This window comes from Podarcis muralis, chromosome 7 (genome assembly GCF_964188315.1).
Source record: "Podarcis muralis chromosome 7, rPodMur119.hap1.1, whole genome shotgun sequence".
Lineage (NCBI taxonomy): Eukaryota > Metazoa > Chordata > Lepidosauria > Squamata > Lacertidae > Podarcis > Podarcis muralis.
In genome coordinates, this window is record NC_135661.1 from 39,673,211 (window position 1) to 39,686,287 (window position 13,077).

General features: G+C 41.1%; 1 protein-coding gene across 5 annotated transcripts in view; it reads left to right on the forward strand.

Annotated features, from left to right (window-relative positions):
* RPGRIP1L (RPGRIP1 like) overlaps positions 1 to 13,077 on the forward strand; it is a 77,416-nt gene that overhangs the window by 9,553 nt on the left and 54,786 nt on the right. For all 5 annotated transcript variants that reach the window (XM_077931548.1, XM_077931549.1, XM_077931551.1 and 2 more), the window contains exons 5-9: positions 1,249 to 1,357; positions 5,067 to 5,210; positions 8,093 to 8,198; positions 10,523 to 10,669; positions 11,878 to 11,951. In XM_077931548.1, coding sequence (XP_077787674.1) covers positions 1,249 to 1,357; positions 5,067 to 5,210; positions 8,093 to 8,198; positions 10,523 to 10,669; positions 11,878 to 11,951 — 580 coding nt within the window. The remainder of the gene's footprint in view (positions 1 to 1,248; positions 1,358 to 5,066; positions 5,211 to 8,092; positions 8,199 to 10,522; positions 10,670 to 11,877; positions 11,952 to 13,077) is intronic.

Below are 13,077 nucleotides of genomic sequence, written 5' to 3' on the forward strand. Positions count from 1 at the left end.
CCGGGATCCAAAAAAGCTACTTGCTGCCAAAGGCATGAGTGTACTCACTGGGTTTTGTTTTATTTTTTCTCCTTTGAATAGCAGCTGCCCTCCATGCCATATTGCCATAATGTTTGTGGAACACCCCTCAACTTCAAAAGAGGTTTGTCAAGTAACATTGCAAGGAGGGGGTTGTCATTTTAGAGGAAACAGCTCCCAAACTCTAGTGGGTATGCTGTGAATGAATCTCACTGGCCTTTGGATCCATGCCACCATTTTTAATAAGCCTATTTATTTATTTAACACAGCATATATGCCACTTAATTGTAAATAAAACCTTGAAGCAGTTTACAAAGGCTATAACATATGCATTAAAACTGTCAATAAAAAGGTTAAAAACAAGTTTTAAAAAACCAAAATATGAATGAAGTCAAATCTTTAAAAGGTCCATATTAAAATTGTTGTGCTGAAATGAATGGACTTGACTAATTTAGGTCCATCAATTTCAGTGGGTCTCATCTGGTTAGTACTTAGTTGAGTACAGCCTTCAAATTAAAATACATGTTGACATCTAAATACCCATTACGTTTAGCAGTATAGCAGTTGCTCTGTATGTAGAAGGTCTTGGGTCCAGTCCCTGGCATAAAGGAAAGCTGGGCTTGAAAAGGTCCATTCCTGATGCCTTGGTTAATTGCCACTGATGGTCAGAGAGGAAAATACTAGGCTAGAGACACCAATGGCCTGACTTAGTTCAGCTTCAAAGGGGAGCTATAGTCCAGCAATAGAGCTCTGCATGCAGAAGGTCACAGATTTGTCTTTGATTCTTTGGCATCTCAAGCTAGAAAGGATATGGAGGGGCAGGGCTGGATGCCCTGTAGAGCTGCTGCCATTCAACTGACAATTTTGTCTAGATGGAAGAATGGTCAGACCAGATATATTGCAACCCCAAATGAAGTCACTAGGTGCTGGGCCTTCTCCATAAAACAGGGGTAGAAAACCTGTGGTCCTCCAAATGTTGTTGGACTCCATTTCCAATCGACACTTGCCGGCTTGGTCATTAGTGAGGAATGGTGGGAATTGTAGTTAGCAACTTCTGGAGAGCATCGTGTTGGCTTTCCCTGGCTTAAATTCAAGGCTGTTACAAATATAGTAGGATAATGCTCAGTATGTGTGATTACTGCTTATTTTTTTCCTCCTTTTAGTCACTTACCTTTCAGTAAACATACTTCTCTGATTTTTCTCATTCCACCCACTCCCTTCTTCTTTTAGGAATGAGAATGCAGGACGTAGAAATCCGACCTTTGAAATCTCCACAAGCGTTGCCCCCAAAGTATGGACACAACTTACTTGAGGAAGCAAGAGCAGAGATACGAAACTTGTATGACTTTTCTATATTTCTTTATTTTCTGATGTCAACTATTTGCTTGGTGTCATCAGTTAACTGACAGCCTAAAGGGAATTAAAACTGGCCTGCATACGCCCTGTTCATTTATACTGGGCATTCCTTTAAGGCAGGGGTGGGCTCCCTTTCTCTATCCAAGGGATACTGGCTATAGGTGCGCAAGGAGTTGATTCATTCCTGTGATGACTCATGAATACTAATGCTTTTGGGCAGAAGAATCTTGTAGCAGTGTACCTTGGATAGTCAAACTTTCATGAAACAAACAACAACAAAAATAGGGTGGTTTTTAAAAGAAAAAAGAACGGGCTGTTAAAAAAGAAAATGCCACACACACCCAGTTTCACAGCATTTGAAGTTAATAAGCTCTCATGTTGTTTGATCTCAGCTTTGAGCACCTGTGTCAATCACCTTTGATAGGAAAACATATGGTCACAGGAACTGGGGGTGTATATAGGCTAGTCAACTTAATAGGTACCAACTGTAGGCAGCTCACAAAATCTTTTTAGTGTGGGGGAGAGTGCAGTAAAGAGAGATAACAAGACACTACCTCTTGAAATGCCATGGAACAAATCTGTGGTTGCCTCAGGAAGGATTTTTTAAAAGTCTCCTGTTAAGAATATTTTAGGAAATAAGACTTTTACTGGTCTTCTCATATTTTGGCAATGTGTTGCCTAGGGATAATAAAGCTCATTTTCCTGCCCTGATATTTTTGTAATAACTGCCCCCCCCCCACTGCTTTGTAGCTTAAGTGAATGTTAAGTATTCAACCCCCCCCCCCCCCACATTGCACATCTTCTGATTTTCCAGTTGCCAGGACTTGAACTCACAACACATCTTGAACCTCTGACCAGGCGAGGATTTTATCTGTACACCTCTGTGGAGGTTAACGAAGCTGCATATAAGTTACAAAAAAATGCAGTATAAAAATGTATTTAAAACAGATCTTAAAATATACTGAATACAGATCTTTAAACAGCAGCACGTAGATAATAACGTATCATAAAATGAATAATTCAGACTTAGCTTATTATTATTTCCCTATGCAAAAGTTTAGGCATTATCCTATGGAATTGCTTTTGTTTAGGCAAATAGTTATCAAATTGTTAAGTAGTACATGGTAAGCATCTTAAGCCTCCAGTCCTATACAGACTTATGTGAGAGTAACCATGTGCAACTCTAACCATGTCTACTTAAAACTCTAACCATGTCTACTTAAGTCCTGTTGCATTCAGTGGGGCTTACTGTTCTGCTTGCAGCCTAACTCAATGAACTCAGTAGGGCTAACTATTGAGTAGGCATACGCAGGATTGCACTGATATTTATTTGTTGAATTGATAGTTGCACACAGTATAAACATTTTCATATCCAGTGTTGCACAGTAAGTTTCAAATATGTACAGTTCTACAGGCCAAGCACAAATTTATTACAATACAACTCAAGCGGCTAGTTCAAAATAACCGTGTCTGATGGAAATCTCAATAATGAGCATATAACTTACATGAAAAATGTGTGGGTGACACTATGTCATTCAGTGAATTTATGCATATTCAGAAGCATTACAATTTATTAAATATCTCTTAGATCTTAATATCCTAATTATCTCTTAGAAGCTCCCATGGAGATCCTTCCCCCCCCCCCAAGATCTTCCATGGTTAGTCTTTCCAAACTAAAATAAATGTTATTTGAAAAGCAGCATGGAGACTCATCTTGAGATGCCATGGAGTGAAACGAAAATACTTTGTACATGCAATTGATTGTTTTAGCAATCAATTGTAATTATTTTAACATAGTGTAGCGGCATTCATGTTTTTCATAACTGGGAGCTAGTAAAGTATTTTATTTATTGGGGATCCTTACATCCCACCATTTGAAGGACAAGGTTCTCTCAAGGCAGCTTACAAAGGAGGATAAAGCACCACAACAAAACCAGAATGTGTTACAGTTAACAAGAGCTTTTTAAAAACGCTAGTTACAAAACATACTAAGTAACCAAACAATTAAAACTCTGTGTTGCAAACAATTATCAGTAATATCCAAGGCAGCATGATGACCAAGTACAACAATGCAATATCAATATAAATTCTTTATATAGTCTATTCGGAACATTGAACAATATGAGAAACCAAATAGAAAACATAGAACCAAATAAACATAAGTTTTATAAGTCTCCGAAAGTCTTTGTGGATTATGCAAGTCTCTGAAAGAAGCAATGGGTCAGATTCTTATCTGATGAAAACAAGGCATAAAACTTTGTTTTATGACGTCCAACGCTGCCAGAGTGGTCAGCAAGCAGACGTAGTGAACAGTGATTCCGGATATACCCACTGTTTTGTAGAGGACACTATGGAAAAGTCTCTGTCCCTGAGGCCACCAACCTCATCCTCCCTAATGGTGAACAAGAGAATAGGACCCCTGACCTCTCAAGACCTGAGCATTTATATATGCAGGCTGTCCTTCACACTGTGTTCTGGAGAACTCTCCACTTCTTCTGATAAGTATCAAAGTGGGTTATCAAAGCGAACTTCAGTAATGATGGACAAACTTCCCTAAAAGAAGATCAAGCTGGGTCTGGTGCAGCAGGTGCGGCTTTTCCTGGACTAGCAGAGCTTGACCACGGGTGTTCATGTGGGTTTCTGTAATGCACTCTAAGTGGGTCTTTGCTTGTACTTGATCCAGAAGCAAAAGTTAGGGCAGAATGCTACAGCATGGTTGCTGCAGGGAGTAAGGCCCTGTCAGCATATAGCACCTCTGCTCAGAGAGATGCACTGGCTGCTTATTGCTACTGGGCCAAATTCAGGTTGTCATTATTGGTATATAAAACCCTCAAAAGCTTGGGACTAATTTACTTGCGGGCTCACTTTACCCATATAAGCCCACTTGACTGCTTCAATCTGCGGAACCGGCAGTGTTACAGTTGCCACATAATACTCATTCCGCACTTGTAAGAAATTGATATTTTTGCGTGTCAGCACCTATACTTTGGCACTCACTGCCTATTGACATCAAGCAAGTCCATTCCCTGTACGATTTTCAGCACCTGTTTAAAACATTTTTGTTTTGGCAAGCCTATCCAGATGTGTGTTTTATTTCTTTTCAGCGACTAGTTTTGGTTTTAATCACTTTTTGGATATTGTTAGATACTCGTTTTTAATTCTTTTGTAATGTTATATTTATAAAATAAAATAATGTTTTATTTTAGATTTTTTTTAAGCACTTGGGAGGGTTTATTTTTGTTTTTTGTTTGATAGGTAAATAAATAAATAAGGGCTTGTTCACACTACTGATAGATCAGTGTGGAGTCACTATTAACTGGATTTACTTCACTGCATTTGTGAGGCCCATCGCTTGTGAACTAACTTGACGCCCTAGATCAGAATCCTCTGTGACAATGAAGAACTGCCTTAGAAAAAAGTTGCCCTGAGAAGAATTCCTAAAGGATGCAGGTGTAAATTTTGGATTTCAATTTAGAAAGCTTTGTTGCCTTAACAAAACCTAGCCTGTCATACCACAGTTTCTTTGCCTGTCTCACATAACCTTCTCAACTTTGGGTGGCCAGTAAGAAGTAAACCTCTTATAAACATTTATCTACCTGGCAGAATATGTGTTTCATTCTAGTTTCCCATTATGTCAAGCGTAAAGCTTCCGCTTTTTAACTGACAAACTCAAAGCGCTTTGAATGTTGCAGGGAGAATGTGGTTGAGTCTCAACGGGCGCACAATGAGGAGTTGGCGCAGGCAGTGGAAACGCTCAGAAGCGAAATACGGAAGAAGGAAGAGGAGTTTGAAGAAGCTCTCCTGCAGCTGAAAGAGCAGCAGGCAACTGGCCAACGGTAAAATGGGATGGAAATGCTCTCAGCTCATAAGTTGAACCCAATCGTGTGACAGTAAAGTAATTGATTTACTTGCACACGGTTTTATTGTGCTGCTCTTGCAAGCATTTGCATGGGGGACATCAGGTATTACTTTACCTGTTACTGGCCAGTTGATATAATAGGGTTGCTTTCTTGATGACAGAACTAACAGTGCCAATCAAACCCAATTAATTACATGCAAATGAATGAACTCCTATCATGTCTCCAAGGCTAAAATGTGCATGAGCAGAGTTCTTACTATATGGGTGGGGGGTGGGGAGGTTATGAGAAGTGAATGCTGCCAGTGGTAGGGGAGACTGGAATAATGATTTTACAAATTCCTGCACTGGTATAGCATCTACAGCAAATTGGCAGCAGGACCTGATAGCACTAGAAATGCAAGCTCGGAGCCCATCTTCCATGTTTCATGCTTGTTTGTTGCCACAGCAGCTCAAAGTAAACTGCTGCAAGATCTCCCTCTCACACATGCACAGCAAAAAAAATCAACCCTGGATCATCCCAGCATGAAATCTCACCAGGAGCATGCTGTGCAGAAGAAGCAATCTGGGCAATATGGGTTGCATGTAGATGGCTCAGGTCGTCCCAGATTGTTCGGAACAACAGATGTTTTCATGTTGGAAAAACATGGCTTATGAATTGTCCATCTGGAGTTTTGTTTTCTTAACAACATTCCTAGGTTCCATCATTTGCATGGGTACTTGTGCTCACGGTAATATATTTTAATTCTACTCAGTTCCATTTTTTGCATTCCCTAAGGTCACTTAATCTGCAGCACTTTGGGTCAGGATGATTTAGGCCAAAAACATAGAAAGGCAAGATGGGAATATTATCTAGTCAAAAGGAAAACCTCTTAGTTTCTCTGGTTTTGGATGGCTAGCACTGGTGGCAAATGCTTGCAAGAAAGGGCTACTACAAGCCCTGGACTATATTGTTGTCTTCCCCCATTTCCTTTACCTTCTTCTTTTGCACCTTTAAAAAAGTGATTGGAAGCTACTTAGGCAACCTTGGTTCATTTAAAGCTCTTGGGCACCATAGTTCCCTCATATACACTCCTTTGGGACTACCATTCCAACGCCCTTCTTTTCTTTTTCTATGTTTTGGGTCATTAGGAGCTGTCCTACTTTTTTTGTTTGTGCTTTATTTAGGTGTTTGTCTGCTTCAAGTTGTGGGAAGTTCTGAGCAATGTCAGTTTTTTTCTTTTTTTAAATGGAAGTTTGTGCTGTTTCTTAGATTTTCAAATGTTCCTCAGGCACCAAAAAGTGGGGAGCCCTAGCTTAAACTCTGGTTAGTGACAACAAACCAGAACCTGAAATGAATCTGTATGGTTCTGACACTTTCTCACAAACCATCGTCTAACAAATGACAGTTCCCTGAGTTTAGGTGTAATGGGAAACTGTGGTTAGTTTAAAGTCAAAAGAATAAGCTTTCCACCTCTTCCCTCCTTGCATGCAAAAGAAAAGGAGAGGAGGAAAGAAAGTGTGTGAGCCTCAGACTCGCTGTACTTTGTTCTCCTGGTGGGATACCATGGTTCCCCATTAGGTCTGAACACTGCCAAAGAGTTAGGCACTGTGGTACATACTAGTTAATGTCAATTGTCAGGAGACATTTGGCTTAGATCTGCATGTATCATAAATGTCATTCTTCTCAACTCCTTTTATTCAAAAATAGGGCGGGGGGAGAGAAACTCCTGTAAAACCTCTTTTGAAGCTATCCCTGCTATTTGTTTGATGTGAGAAACAAGATTCAGACGAACATGAAATGGCATTAGAGTTTTTAGTGTTTAGCATCAGGCAAAAATGTTTCCTCTACTTGCTACATCTATTTATATGAAGGGTGCAATAAACCGGATTCCTGGTTTGCGAGCTTTTTAATCTTCTCTGTAAGGACGGTTGACTAGGTAATGGCAAAACACAATGGACCCTGAGTTTCAAAAGAATTATATATTTTTTAAAAAGTATTTCAAGTTCTCAGCTGGTTTACAGATGTGTAAGCTTTGTAGTCTATTTTCTGGTTCCAGCATGGCACTGGGACAATTTTTCCAGTCTGTCTATAACAGATAAGTATTAGAGGAGAAACAATGTATTTCAAGATGTGAGATTCTGTTCTGATGTTTATCACACTTTATTTGGCATTAGCAGTTAAGATCAATTCAGGGGTTTCCTTTAAAACATTTTTTGGTTGAAATACATGCAAAAACAATAATAATGAGGTCACCCTGCACCGTTCAGGGGATAGGTTTTTGAAAGTATATCTGTAGTTAGCTGCGTGATGACTTTTAACAAGATTAAATAGTGAATTTTCAATTGAATCTCAGCAGGGAAAATATATAACAGAATCTCAGCCATATAGAATTTCGGTCAAGATGGTCATTGTTAAAGATACATCTGCAGCTAATTTGAATGCCAATCTCGGGGCATTATCTGTGTAAAATGCTAAGCCGCTTGCCTTGGAAATGGATAATGCTCCACTAAACAGTAATTCTCTAATACCAAAGTTTTGGAAAGTGTTTTTTCTCTCTTCCTATTGTAAGTATAATACTGCTCCTTTTACCATAGGCTCCACCAAAGTTTGATAAGCATAAACCAATACATCCAAATAATGCGTAATGTTCAAATATCTTCATACTGTAAAAACATTTATTTATTTAACAACCTATAATGTTAATTTTAAGGAAAGGAATTGTTTTAGCTGTTATACACACACCTCTCCCCAGTTGTGTTTTGGAATTAGGAAGGTGTGAAGGGTTTTAAGTTTTCCAAGGCAAAAATAACAATGTGACTCGACTATTATTGTACCATAAACCTCACAATTACTTTCTCTTTGAACATGCCATTTTGTAGGTTAAGCATTCGGGACAATGTTGAAATGATCAAGCTCCACAAACAATTGGTGGAGAAAAGCAATGAGTTTGCAGCAATGGAGGAAAGATTTCTTCAGCTTCAGGAGGTAGGCAAAGACTTCAGCTAGAACTGTAAAGTAGACCTCTTTGAACTCCAGGTGGGGTTATGTACGGAATAAACTTGTTTAGAGAGGTACTTCTTTCTTCACCAAAAGTATGATACAGATCTGGAAATTTAAGATTTCAATCCTATATACACCTAGCAGGAAGTAAGTTCCCTTGAACTCAGGGCAACTTATTCCTTAGTAGACGGTATGATGATTGTGCTGTAAATGAAGGCTAGCTAAGAATTTTTATAATACACTAAGAAATAAATGGGAATTTATACTAACCTTGCAATCCTATACATGTTTGCTCAGAAGAAAGTACCGTATTTTTTGCTCTATAGGACGCACTTTTTCCCCTCCAAAAATGAAGGGGTAATGTTTGTGCGTCCTATGGAGCGAATGCAGGCTCCTTGGCTTCAGCGAAAGCAACCCAAAGCCTCCAAAGCGCAGAGGGAGCACTCCCTCCACGCTCCAGAGGCTACGCATTGCTTTTGCTGAAGCCTGGAGAGCGAGAGGGGTCAGTGCGCACCGACCCCTCTCACCCTCCAGGCTTCAGGGATAGCTGCCTGAAGCCTTTGGAGCACAGCACGAGGTCCGCTGCGCTCCAAAGGCTTCAGGTGGCTATCCCTGAAGCCTTTGGAGCAAAGCAGGACCTCGCACTGCGCTCCAAAGGCTTTGGGGTTAGGTGCGCAAAACCTCCGCAGGGCAGCGGGGTGCCTTCACCCAGGCTTCCCCCTTCAGCCCTGACACTGGCCGGGCTGGCTGTAGGAATCCCTGGCTTCTCCATAAAGCCCCAACAAGCTCAGCCGGGGCTGGCTGCTTGCCGGCGTTGTAATTCAAGCAAAGGGAGAGCTGCTTGCACGCGTGTGAGCAGCTCTTACTCTGCTAGATTTACAATGTGCCGGAAGGATGGGGACTGCCCCTTCCACCCCTCCCCCAGCTTATTGTGCCAGTAATTCCCGGCATTTCCTTCTTTTGCGCTGGTTCCACAAGGCAAGGCAGCTGCAAGGATTTGATTCAGAATATTTTTTACTTGTTTTCCTCCTCTAAAAACTAGATGCGTCCTATGCTCGGGTGCATCCTATAGAGCGAAAAATACGGTAATTAAAAGTTAGTCGAATTTCAGTTGTAATTAGTGCAGAATCACACCTCCCAGGTTCTTCAAGTGCTGAATGGTCTATCGCAATGTTAAGGTGCTAAGAGCTGCCTGATGCTTAGTTGGTCTTTTTGTCCATCTTCTTCAGTAAAGTCTACCCTTTGCAGCATATCCTTCACCAGCCTTCAAACTGGAAATGCCAAGGAATTGAATTGGTAGGAGGTTTCTCTCCATAAACCATAGCCTACTCTGTTTCTAATCCTGATCAGCAAATCCCAGTGTAGCATTTTAGATGCTTCCTATACCTTCAGCTTCCCTCCACCAGAATTATTGATGCAGCCCACATTTGCATGCAGCTTTTGGGCATATCTCAGCATACACAACTCAGCATATGCAAACCTCTGTACCAGCAATACTACTGTCACTTAGGATGGAAAAGTTGGATTTTTTTGTCCACTGCTTATTATTTTTGTCCACTGCTTATCATTATGGTAATATGACATAGCAGACGAAGGTGAAGCACCACAGCACAGCAACCGCATACATTTGTAAGAGAGTTATAGAGTGAAATTATTTTCAGAAGACTTAAATGCTTATCAAAGCCTTGCAAATTGTGGTGTGTGCAACAGTTTCCAAAGCAAAATAAACAGAGGTGCACGTTTTTGAAATGTTGAGCGCAGCTCAATAGTTCAGATGTCGCACAGAAGTGCAGAATCAAATTTTAAAGAGACACAGAATTTCTTTTAATTAAATCTTAATGCAGCTCCCTTGGAAGGAATTAAGAAGGCAAACAAAACATCAGCTGGTGGGTTAGCAGCAAAATGACAAGAGCTGCATGGACATATTTGTGGTCGGGTTCATTTTTGCTTGCTACTGTAGCGTTTTGGGTCAGCGTGTCCAAACCACAAGAACCACAGCAAAATGCTTTAATTGCTAAACAGATGTCTGTCTTGGTCCTACTCATCACAGCTGAACTGGGAGTGGTTAGCATGCTGGAGGAGGGCGGAACACCCTCCACCCTCTTCCTTGCCATTGTGTAACTTAACGACACTGTGTCAAAAACATGGCAAGAGCATCTCCTGTTGACTGGATTGAGATTACACTTTAAAGGTTGCTGGAGGAAACCTTTTGACTCTCAATCCATAGCCCGCATCCAAGAATAGTGACCACAGCTGAATGTTACTCACCCAGACCCAACTTCAGCTGCCTTCCCTCGTCTCCTCCACAGAACCAAAAAAATCTTAAAGCAAGCCACAATGCACTCATGGCAAAGGGGGACGAACTCAATTTGCAACTTAAAGAAGAACGTTCCAAGTGCCTCCACCTCGAGAGTGAGTTACAGTCCACAAATTTTTCAAAGCGGCGATTAGAAGAGGTGAGATCCTTGGGGACGGGGGGGGGGGGGGTTGGGAAGAGCACAGTCTTTGCACAATCCTTTAAACTGGGCTAGAGAAATTTGCGTAGTACCCCGGACCAAGTTGTGAGAGGACTCCCAATAATTCAAACATTCTGGTATTACTTGGCTTATGACTGCACAGCTGGTGGTTATATAGCACTTAACGCTCTGTTGTTAACCTACAGTAGTATTTATATGCCTCTGAGCAGTCTTTGAACACCCATGTAAGATCAAGCTTGCAGTCGGACCATTTCAAGATGCTGCATTCATCCTAATACATGGTGATTGCATTAAAGGTGGCAAACACCATCTAAATTTCACCTATAGACAGAAGCAACTTGCGAGATGGGGCCAAGCCAGTACACTAGCTTCCCGGCAGGTGAGTCACACCGTGGTGCAAACGCACCAGAAGGAGTACCAGATTGGCTCCATCAGTGCTTTTGCACCACGCCAACCTTCCCACCCCTTCACTCCTCCTCTTCTTGGTAAGCAACAGCCACCTGCCAAGAAGGCAGCATAGCAGATCTGCCCCCACCTTGTGAGCCATCTCTACCTATAAAACAGGTGAAATGTGTCGACCCAATGCACAAATGTTTGGTTGATATTAAAAAAGTAGAAAACCTTACAAAACCAGAGCGAGGGCTTTTTCGGCTGTGACTCCGATCTGGTGGAACTCTCTGTCACAAGAGACTAGGGCCCTGCGGGACTTGACATCTTTCTGCAGGGCCTGTAAGACAGAGCTGTTCCACCAGGACTTTGGCCAAGGCACAGCCTGACTCCCTCCTTTGGCAATCTTCACAGAACTCTAGCCCAATGGTTGCCATTAGTTTGATTTGAATTAATTTTATAATGAAATAATTTTAGAATGTTGTATTATTTTATTGTTGTTAGCCGCCCTGAGCCCGGCTTCAGCTGGGGAGGGCGGGATATAAATAAAAATTTATTTATTATTTACAAAAATAGAAATTCTCCTGCATCAATGAAAAGGTTTTGCAAATCTTGATTTTTGCAACATCCCAATATGCCTTGCTCTTTTGTGACATCAGGGCAGTCACTGTAGTGTCAAAGCTTACCAGCCACTGACTGCCAGATAGCACAGCCATGCATGCAGCTATTCAGAAAGCTTTACTAGTGTCGGTAATGTTGCTTTTTAATTGCATCACTTATAACGTTTGTCTTCATTCCAGCTTCAAGATAGAATTAATGATTTGGAAAAAGAGAGGGACCTTTTAAAAGAAAACTATGATAAATTATACAACAGGTAAATTATAACCGATAACAGAACTCTTTTAACATTCCATTTCTCAGTTTATGTATGGGCTAAAATAACCAATGCATGAGTAGTGGCAGTTCAGCTGCAAACACATTTGGATAAAACTGACCTATTTCAGTCTGGGTTCAAGCCTGGTTTGGGGACTGAATTGGCCTTAGTTGGTCTGATGGATGACCTTATTTAGGAGAGATGGTAGGGGAGTACAGCCCTGTTTATTTTCCTGGATCTCTCTGCAGCTTTTGATTTCATCTGGACTGTTGAGGGTTAGAAGCACTGTTGTACTGTGTCTGTGGACCCCTGGCGGTTAACCTGCAGAGTATGATTTTTGTCCCCAGTGCTATTTAATATTTATATGAAGCCACTGCGAGTGGCCATTAGGAGATTTGGGGCAGTGTTGTTTATATGCTGATTGATACCATTTTGAGGTTTTCTCCTGCCGTTTTAGGCAATAAAACAAAATGCCCAACATTATTTCTCTGTAACATCTGAATTGGGAGAGACTGTACATCTTCAAAACCAGTGCCTTGATAAAATCATGGGCTGAATGAAAGCTAATAAACCACACCTGCATCCTAACAAGATAGAGACCCTATGGATGGCCAGTCATTGCCTCCCAACCTAACCTACCTCACAGGGTTGTTGTGTGGATTAAATGAGGAGGTAGAAAACCATGTGCGCCAGCTTTAGCTTCTTAGAGAAAAAGGCGAGAGATAAATGCAATAAATAGATGGGAATATTTATTTATTTATAGATTTGCATATTGTAATTATGGCCTCTCAAAGTGATTAATAAAGCAGCTCTTGGGATCCCAAGAATGAGACCATTCTCCTAAAAGGTCCTGTGCTATTCCTGTTTATCTTTTCTACTGCCCGTCCCCCGCCTGCCCCGTTTTAACTGCTGACTCCCTTCCATATGACAAGCTGCTTTTGTAATGCTATCCAGTTTCTAAAGTAGTTTGCTCTGCTGTGTGGTGGGCAAAATAATCTTTTAAAATCCCTTGGACTCAGTGAATTAGTTTTGCAATTCTTTTGATCCTGGCCAGAGCTGAACCTGCAGGAGTTTCTAACAAAGGAAAATAGGGTCTATAAAGTTGGGTATTGTTTTGCAGCCTTGT